Source organism: Cyprinodon variegatus, unplaced genomic scaffold (assembly GCF_000732505.1).
Source record: "Cyprinodon variegatus isolate N-32 unplaced genomic scaffold, C_variegatus-1.0 Scaffold2084, whole genome shotgun sequence".
Classification (NCBI taxonomy): Eukaryota; Metazoa; Chordata; class Actinopteri; order Cyprinodontiformes; family Cyprinodontidae; genus Cyprinodon; species Cyprinodon variegatus.
Genome location: NW_015152537.1, coordinates 33,918 through 44,224, shown reverse-complemented (window position 1 = coordinate 44,224; position 10,307 = coordinate 33,918). Strand labels below are relative to the sequence as shown.

The window sequence follows — 10,307 nt, the reverse complement described above, 5'->3', positions numbered from 1 at the left end:
ACCTTTAGAGCATATTGTAGACATCTGCAATATGCTCTAAAGGTCTAGCTAACGCTAATGCGTCAGGCATAAATTAAGGTTAGCTCTTTGCTCTCAAATTCCCTGTAACTTCTAACAGCTGCAGGTTAGACGGAAACCACTTCAAAACAATCCCATTTTAAAATGCCTGAACTCTAAGAATCTTCTTTATCTGAATGATCAGTCCAGCTCTTCCATTTTCTATCAAAACTTTAAATCTATCACCATCATACTAACTACTGCAAGGCAGGAATGTTTCTGGCTATAGAAGAAAAAAACAACAACTATATATTTTCATATCTAAGGAAATGTTTCTAAATTTAAAGAAAAATGCTATTATCAAGGATTTCCATAAACATCGGTGCCTAATCTAATCGTAAAAGAAAATGTCTTAGTTGTCCTCAGTGACTTAGACAACTTTCATTGTCATGTCGTATACACAGAGTGCGTACAAAACAAGAGTTCATTTTATACAGCTTTCATGACATTTCCTTTTCTTAAAGTGCAGCAGTGATCAGATGTAAACATTGGGGGAAAATAATAATAAAGCAGTGTTAGCAGCTCCCAGGCGAAAGAGTAAAAGAAAGCTGATGGTGGTCTAAGAAGGTCAAAGACAAGAAAAGAAATCAGAATGACAGATCCTAGCAAACTTCAGCGTGTCCTTCAGTGCTCACGCTGGTGCCTCAGGCTAAGAGGTATTGGTGGAATGTGACAGCAAGGTGAAGGCAAAGAGAAAAGGCCTGAATGGTGTCAGCAGGAAAGCAGTCCTCAGGGAGACGCCATGCTCTGTGGGCTAGCTAGAGTGGCTGGGACTCAAATGGACCATGACCTGCTTCCAGGACCATCTGCTGAGTATAAAGTTCTGCTTAGAGAACGACCGCAGGGCTCTGCGATGTTAGAAAGCATGAAGCTCTGAAAATAACCGCCGGCTTCTGTCAGGGCGAATACAAGGCGTCATATCAACAGTCAAACCGTGTTTTACAGCCGAGGTACCAGGCGTCTGTCAAAAACACTGATTTCACTCTTATTTATGGATAGATACTAAATATTGTTTAAACAGGAGCAGCTAATTAGGAGAAACATTGCTTCATGTTCACCATCCTGTACAGTGAAACCTGCATGCTGAGATAAACAGATTAAATACAGAGAAAGCAGCAACTTTTCAGACTCGTTTTAACATTAAAGTTTATCTTCAGGGAGGAAAATCTTTCCGAACTCTGATGATTATTACTTATTTCTTTCTGTAGAATCAATCCCATCCTTTTCATCATCCAGTCCTCTGCTCTCTCCTGCAGCTTGGACTCATTCCTCAGTTTTCTGAGCATGGTCCGAGCACCAGACTCACTTAAGCTAATGCTTTATATTGCCGAGGTCTTGCATGAAGAGCTTTTAGTTGCACATTTGCGTCGGCTGCTGCCTGGTAGCCTAATAGGTCTTCTATTAGTCATCCAGTCACGCTATATGGATGCTGATGTTGTACTAATGATATAGGAAGGGCAGCAGACCATCCATGCTGCTGCTGTTTATAGCTGTTGTGATTATTTTTCTATTTCTCTGTCAGCGGTACGATGTGATCACACTGACTCACTCCTTTCTTTATTCTGCAGGCTAAGTCAGATGGACATTTATATCCTAATATTTATTCTCTCCATATTTCAGGTCATTACTTTGGAAGTCTCTTCGTATTTGTGGTTCTGTAATGATCCAGTGTCTCTGTGGGATAAACGGTCCAGCTGTGGTCAGCTGGACCTGAACGCTGAGATGCTCCTATATCACATCTATCCACTCATCTCTGAACGCAGGAGGCGCAGTAAATGGGAACGAACCCACTGACTGGGAAACAACCCAGCAGACTCATCGAGATTAAAAACCACAATAAGGAAACTTGAATTATAATTTTAAAAAACTTTTTAGGCAGTTTTATAGCAAACAGTGTTATATTAAAAAAATAAAAGATAGCATCTGAATTCAGTTAGCAAAAATCAAATAAATGAAAAGAGTAAATGAGATTAGTGTAAATGGGCATGAAGTTTGGATGTTTCCAGAGATGATCTCAGCAGCATTCCTTCTTCCTAATCTAGTTATCCATGATGAACATGTCCAATTAACTGCCAGCGGATCCCCTGGTTCCTGCAGGAAGCTGATTAGCTCTTGTCCGCAGCCTTTGCCATAAATCCCCAGCCGGCTGCTGTAACGTCTCCAGGTTATGGTAATATTGAAAATGTTGCTTGATTGACACTTCTGTTAATCTAGATTAAAGCTCATATCTGTTTTCTCTATGGTGCATAAAACATGCTCAGTTACACACTTTAAGAGACGTGTTGTAGAGCTGCAGGGTTTCTGGTGGAGAGAAGTTCTCCCTCAGTAGGGAAGAACATTCATTGCAATAAATGTCGTTCTAGGATGGTAGAAAAAACTCACGGAACATTTATTTGTTCTGCACTGCTGTAATCTGAATTATATTATCATTATTCCGACTTCTAACCTCCTCAGTTAAGATGGACAAAACTAATGTAATGTAAGTTGGCTGGTAACTTTAGTCCAACTGGAAAGTTTTCAATCACTTATGTTTTACTCTTATTCCAAATTGTAATAATCTTAGAAAATAACAAATCTTATTTATTAGAATTTAGCATAAATTACCCAATTTTCAGATTTTTTTGTTTTATTTTAATAAATTTTAATTCAATAATCAAAAGAAAATCTAACTTTTCAGCACTGACCCAATGCGGTTTTGTGTGAAGAACTCTGAAGAAGCCGATTATTTTCAGAGTTTGGAATACGGCTGTAAAGTAAGGAAATGAGGAAACCAGCGCTATTAACACGCTGTGATGATGCAGCTAATAAACGGTTTCTGAAAAGCAAAGAAAAAGGTAAATTCTGAGTTCACTGAGTCTGACTTTAAAGGAGCTTTATTTTCCAGGTAGCAGTGGGAGACCTCAGGGTTCGGCCCCAACCAAGAAGGTTCAGCAAGGACTCATGTTTTTAAAGAATCAGAAAATATTACATGTAGGTTGAACATCCAATGACTTTATTTGGCATTATTCTGGGTGTGAGGAGTGAGAATGAGAGCGAAGGCACCAGCTGACGAACCTGGGTGAGGTGGGGTGGGAACTATTGTGATCTTTTCTGCCTACAGCCTCTTTACAAGTTTGTCTGAACTGAAGCTCAGTCTCGTCCAATAACAGTTGCCTGCTATGTTGTTTCATGGTTATGTGACATTGAAAGGTAGAAGTTATTAGTCACTGGCTACACCTTTGTTAAAACAATCAGATTCATTTAATCTCCATTGCAAGAATGACTTTTACTGTAAAACTAAAGGCACCAATTTGATGTTAACTTTCCACAGGTGGCCATAAATTTGTGACAGAGGGGGAACATTTGGAGCTGATCTCTATCACCAAGGAGCAGTCGGGAACATACGAGTGCATTGCCTCTAACGACATCTCCAGCTCCGACATAAGGAGGGTCCAGGTCACGGTCAACTGTAAGCACCACACTCTCACATTCATGGTCACAGTTTGCCTCAATGGCCTTTTAAATGTCATTAATCTCCGTTACCACTTCATCCTATGGCCCTTTAGCCACAGGGCCAACGTCACCTTGCTCTACTTCACCAATTTTCAAACGTTTCCCTAACTGTATAAAGGTTTCCACCCATAGTTGACTTGAACTCTGAACCAGTCCTGCAGTTGATCCTCTACTAATCTTGACTTTACCATCTTAATCTACTAAGGCAGAGGAAGCTGTGCCACAGATCTCTGTAATGGCTCAGAAAGTAGGAGCCAGAATTCAGGCAAGACAGAAAGTGGGTTACTTAAAAAGCGTTTATTCAAACCATGACTGAAACGCATCTGCAGCGGCTGCAGCGGGTAGAGCGCCTGAGGCAGAAAAGTTTATTGGAGAGAAACACAGGTTAGTTATTACGATAATCTGAGGATTATCATGAACGTGTGAGTCACTAACCTGGTTTAGCAGTTCAATCCCTGCCCAGTGAAGGAGGTAAGATGCAGCCGGTGTGTCGGCCGATGACAAGACACAGCGGACACCGCCAGAGTGTTCCAGACGCTGAAGCCTAGAAGTCTGTCGAGCTGACAGGAGATCAGATCCGAGCAGATGATGGAGGAAGGCAGGATAATCCAGAGGGTGAAGTCCAGAGGCAGATACTGCTTCAGTCTACAGAAGAATCAAACAAGACTCCAAAGACGGGTCAGGCAAACAGATCAGACAGGGGCAGAGAGGCTCAAAGGTCCAAATACAGAAACAGATCAGGATCAGGCAAACAGAAATCACTATTAGAAATGCTGGAGAACTCTCAACACCAAAGGCTAAAGAATAACCTGGCACTGATGGCTGGGACCAAGGAGTTTAAATAGATGCAGGAGCAGGTGGACCAGATGAGCAGTGATGAGGAACAGGGCAGAGTTAGACAGGTGAATTATCAATCGAGCCAACCTTCAGCGGCAAAATCATGACCATCTTATGGATAGAAAAAAACATGCACACAGTCTAACAGTCCAAAAAAAGAACCCAAACCTTCGGTTCACTGGTTTTTATCCTGCAGACCAGTGTTAGTTAACTTCAGTGCTGGAGGGCCGTCGTACTGCCTGCTTCAGCACACTGGATTTCCATCCATGGCTGTTTACCGGGCTTTTGATGAACTGCAGTCATTTGGTTGGTTAAAGCAGACTCATCTTAAAGCTGCAGTAATCCAGCCTTTGAGGTCTGGAGTTGACTACCTCTGGTAGACCCACACCCAATTAGGGAAGAGCACTACCTCAGTGTATCAGTGAAGGCAGAGTGTGACACGCCAGGGGGCCTTATCTGTTACCAACAGATGTTTCCTTCTCGCTTGTCCCTTTTGTTAGTGAGCAGTATGTTCTGCACCACAGAAGAACAGGATGTTCTAGTTCCCCACTACTCCAACACATTCACTTCCTCAAGAAAGCTGCAGAGATTCATTTCAGCAAAACAGTTAAACATGAGGTCATGGTTATGTGCTGGATTATTGGTTATTTGCTTGACTGATATATAAACTATCCAGCAAAAGGCGGTGAAAATGGGAATTATTTTGACTTCGTCTCAAAATCCTTCTTTTTTTAAAAGATGTTCAAATCACTGAGGTTCCTCTATGAGTGCATTCAATCATTGCCCAAATGTATAATTCAAGGATGTTTGTGTCTAGATAACATTCCTTTATGCAGGGTTTAATGCTAGACAATAAAATTCATGGTTTGATGTTCAGTTCCTGAACAGAGAAGCAATCAAAGACCATTATACTTCCTCTAACATGTTTTACCATCCAATGTATAACACTTCCCCTGAATAGAAATGAAAATTGCATTTTTAGTAGGTTTCTGGATATTTAAAATATTTCTATGAGCTGAAAAAAACTAATCTTGAAGAAATCTGTAAGGAGAAATTATCTTTTTCAAAGCATGAGTTAAATGGCAGAAAAACAGTTTTAGTTCATGCTGGATAGAAATGTTCTCTCATTCTATAGATCTGCACCTTCTGTGTAAAACCTTCCAAAAACAAACCTACCTGTGCCAGCACACATGAAGGTGCACTAAATATTCAAGGAGGCCACAACAGAGCCTGTCTATCTAATCTGGTTCTGGAACATTCTCAGGCTGAGTTTTGCACCAATTAGTGAAATGGAGCCCAGGCTGAAGTTCAACTGAAGAAACTCGTTGCTCTCCTACATCAACCTGCGACACAGCCAATCAGCTTTGAACCACGCCTCCACGAAAGCCAATCGGCATCCAAAGTTCATCTTAAAAGGCCTCCGATCGCACTCCTTCGCTCCTGTGTGCAGGCGGCGGATGCGCTCTGACTTCTATCAGATGACACCAATTTAACTCGAAGTGACTTTGGATCCTCTGCTCCGGCTGCTGCTCGGATCCTCTGACACACCTGTTGATCCACACAATGCTGCAGAGATCGGCGGCTCTGCCACGCCCTGTTTCCCCGTCTCCAAACATTTCTGTGTTTCAGCCATCGGCAGCCACATCGGCTCGCTCTGCGTTCAGCTCTCTGACACCGATTCTCTTCCGTTGGGACGTATCGCTTCAAGCCTCCAGTGTTTCCTCATTCGTACCTTCACTTCTTTGCTCTATTAAAAATATCCCACGCTCATCACATCATACCTGCGTTTCTTTCAGTCTGTTTCCGTTTCAACTCATGCTTAATGTAAGGAAGCCTGAATTTAGAAACCGAAGTTTAGTGGAAAGTAGTTGTTCCTATTGCCACTGACTTTAATTAATCATTTAAACTTAATATTTAATATTGATGGTGCCCTCCGTCATCGCGCCGGGCGCCTCATGGCGCCTTCCATCATCGCGCCGGGCGCCTCATGGCGCCTTCCGTCATCGCGCCGGGCGCCTCATGGCGCTTCCATCTTCTTGGCGGGCACCTTCCATCTTTGTGGTGGGCGCCTTCGCTCTTCGCAGCAGGCACCTCATGGCGCCTTCCATCTTCACGCCGGGCGTTTCATGGCGCGTTCCATTGTGGGTGTTTATTGCACCAGCATTGCAGTGGGAATTTTATGCTGACTTCTAGCATCGCAGCGGACGGCTCATGGCGCCTTCCATCTTCGCAGTGGCCGCCTCATGGTGCCTATCATTGTGGGTTTTTATGGCCCCAGCATCGCGCCGGGCATTTTATGCCACCTTCCATCTTCACTGCGAATGAAGAAACTCGTCGCTTTCCTACATCCACCTGCGACACAGCCAATCATCTTTGAACCAAACCCCCATGCAAGCCAATCGGCATCCAAAGCTCATCTCAAAAGGCCTCCGATGTGCACTGTCTGCTCCTGTGTGCAGGTGGTGGTTCCGCTGTCTGACATCATTCAGATGAAACCATTTCCTCCCCCCTCCATCCCTCCTCCACCATCGTAGCTAAAGCTTCATCAGAGCGTCATTCCTCCCGGACTCTTACTGCGTTCCCTGTCTCATCTTAACCAGTCCGGCAGAAGACCACCATGCTGAGCCTGGTTCTGCCAGAGGTTTCTTACCAACTGGGAGTTTTCCTCTCCACTGTCACTTCATGCTTGCTCATCATGGACAGGTTCTCTCATCCTGTGTTATCCAACTGGACTTCCATCTTCCAGATCCCTGAGTGAAGCTCTAGTATCAGCTCACGCAGTCCACTGGATCTCCCCAGAGAGCTCAGCAAACCGTCTCTCTAACCAGCAGTCTACAGACTGACCAACTTCATCTATCTCCACTGCACCACCAGTTTCAGGCCTGGGGGGGAAACAGCCCTGTTCTTTATTCCAGTTCATGCATATCTATCAAAATTAAGCGCTATGTTTCCTGCCGAGGTCTGAGCACCAAAGACTAAGTAATGGTATCAATAAAATTCTCCTAAATGTCTTTTATCTCTGTGTGAGTTTTTCAGATTGAACTGAGTGTGCAACTGGCACCGTCTCTGCAAAGGCTGCTTCAGGGCGAGATACCTGAATACCAAGATATGATGACTAGTGCCATCAAATCCTAAACTTCTGCTCAAACTAACAGACTAAACAAGTCAGAATATACATTTTTTTGTTTTATATATTGACCAGTCTGACTTAAAGAAATACAATTAAAATCCAGAATTAAAATCTGTAAGAAATAAACTCAGCAGACATCATCTAATTCTCCAGAAACATTGTTAGTTCAAATTATCATTGTGAGAAAAAATGTTGATGGCTTAAAAAACAGAGAAAGTTAGTCTTATCTCTAAGTACCATGTTTGGTTTTGTTCTTACTATATGAGGGTAGATTTGTTTCTTTACAATTCAATAAAAACTTACTTGAGTCAAAAAATATATTTTCAAAAAGACCTTCACTTCAATAAAAAAAAACTTTTCAATCAAAGAAATAAAGAAAGAAATATAGTTGACTCAAAAAACTACATTTGAAGTCTTATTTTGTTTGATTGGAAATATTTTCTTTGATATAAGTCAATTTTTATTTGTTTAAAGTCATGTTTTAGTTTAAGTAATATTGTTTTTTTTTATTTGACCATATAACGGTTTGGACATCAGTGTCTTATCATTCAAAAAGAAGTTGCTTAAAAAAAAAAAAAAAAAAGTTTTCAATCACAGAAAATAGTTTTTGAGTGCAGATAAAATATTGGAGACTTCAAAAATGTAAATCTTTTTTTATGTTATTGAAAATGTTCTCTTTTATCGTAGTAATCTTTTTGTGTCTGGACCTTACATACCTCATCCTAACATGGGGAGGACATTTGACTGTTTCAATCGAAGAAAAAACTGTTCAAATGCAAAAAAATACTCACCTGAATTTTTGTTTTTAGAAGAGAATGTTTTTTGTATTTTTCTTTGAATGAAAAAATTTGTGTGCAAGACGTTGTGGTTGGTGTAGACAGCTGTCAATCAAAGAGGTCTGACCAAAAGAGAAGCACCCGCCCACTGCGACACGTTGGTGGCAAAATAATTCAAACAAAAAAAAACACTTCAAAACTTTCTTCAGTTTAAAAAACAAAAAACAACAACATAAAAAACAAAGCAAAACAAAAAAAAACATTATCTTTAAAACTTTTTTATTCAGGGTTTTTTTTTTTAAGTTTTGCTCTCTGCTCTCCGTCGTATGCAGTGAAAAGTAGAACTCTTTTACTGGTTGGTCTTCATTCCTGCCCTTATCTACGGTCATTAAATCTGGACCCAATCGCTGTCCAACCCAGGACGCTATGGAGGGACAGCGCCTCAGGCTTCCCCAGGAGGACTCTGGGGGGAGGGAAGCCTGGGGGTCTCTGCTGAGACTGCTGGTCCCACATTAAGTGAAGGACGATGACCACATGGTGCTGAAAATGTTGCTTTACTTTCCAACAGTCATGGTGGTGATAATACTTTAAAAGTGACCTGAATGGATTATTAAGATAGAAGCGTTGTCATGATGTGAATATTCTGTTGATCAGGTTAGATAAATGCTGCTGTTTCTGTTTTGTTCTTTTCATTTTCAGACCCTCCCTTCATTTCAAAGGCGAGGAGTACAGGAACTCCAGTTGGACAGAGAGGAGTTCTGCAGTGTGAAGCCTCGGCTGTTCCCAGGGCAGAATTTGAGTGGTACAAAGAAGACCGCAGGCAAGGATCCTCCCTGTTCTGCTGTTCTTCTGCTCTGCATCTATATGAATGACTCACAGTTTGACTTTTGGTAGAATACTGCACCTAAACTCTATTGTTTATTTATTTACCAGTGGTGGTCCTTCACGTTTTCATGCTTTTGATTAAGATGAATAGGAGATAGAGACCGGAAAAGGACTTTCTGAAAAGCTTAGAAGCTGTTAAACATGAGGAGCTGTAAATCCCATATAAAACACTTTAATTTTAAATATTTACATTCTCTAACAGACATACATTTTATCACTCAAACATATAAATTCTAGAAGGGTGCTGCTTAAGTAGCTCTGCTAACTTTATTCTGGTATTCTTTTGTTCACTGTTTGTCAGTTGTTGGGAAACTGGAAGGATTTCTTTTTTTCATTTTTTTGATACCCTTTATAATGCGTAACCACAGCAACCCAAGCAAGTGGATCTTTTTATCCCTGGGAGGGGCTAATTAACAACTCTAAACCTGACATAATACATTTACTACTTCCATAAGTACCTGCTGAGAGGAGAAGGAGATGGATTCAGAGCAGGAGTGAGGAGATGAGGGAGGAACAAGAAATTCAAGCCATCTCATCCATCAATCATCATGGGCAATGTGAGATCTTTAGAAAACAAGTTAGAAGAACTTTAAGCCCCAGCAAGGACCCAGCCAGACTATCAGCAATGCAGCATTATGACTGGGAAACCTAATGGAGGGGGGTTGGCAGTGTTAGTGATCAACAGATGGTGTCATCCAGGACATGTCAGTGTGAACATTCATCACTGCAGCCCAGATGTTGAACTGTTGGCTCTCTGTCATGATCTCAGCTTCTCTGATCAATCACCTCATTCACCTGCCGTTCCCTCCCCGCTCTCCAATTATCATTCATCTTATTCACCTGCTTCCTCTGCAGTCATGACGGACCTCAAAGGGCAGATTCCTGGATTCCTTACGGGGCCTGCAATCATGACAGTTTTTAAGGTTGACTGAGTAACTTTTACTTGTAGTTAAGTAAGATTTGACTATGAGTATGTGTTACTGTAGTATTTACTTTCCCTTTGAGATTAATTCAATTCAATTCAATTCAATTCAGTTTATTTATATAGCGCCAAATTCACAACACGTCATCTCAAGGCACTTTACAGATCAACCAGATCATACAATCAAATTGATACAAAGTTTTCTATC

At 41.4% G+C, this 10,307-nt stretch overlaps 1 protein-coding gene across 1 annotated transcript in view; it reads left to right on the top strand.

Annotated features, from left to right (window-relative positions):
• LOC107105130 (opioid-binding protein/cell adhesion molecule homolog) overlaps positions 1-10,307 on the top strand; it is a 24,297-nt gene that overhangs the window by 6,844 nt on the left and 7,146 nt on the right. Inside the window, exons 2-3 of the mRNA XM_015405250.1 lie at positions 3,368-3,505; positions 8,992-9,112. Coding sequence (XP_015260736.1) covers positions 3,368-3,505; positions 8,992-9,112 — 259 coding nt within the window. The remainder of the gene's footprint in view (positions 1-3,367; positions 3,506-8,991; positions 9,113-10,307) is intronic.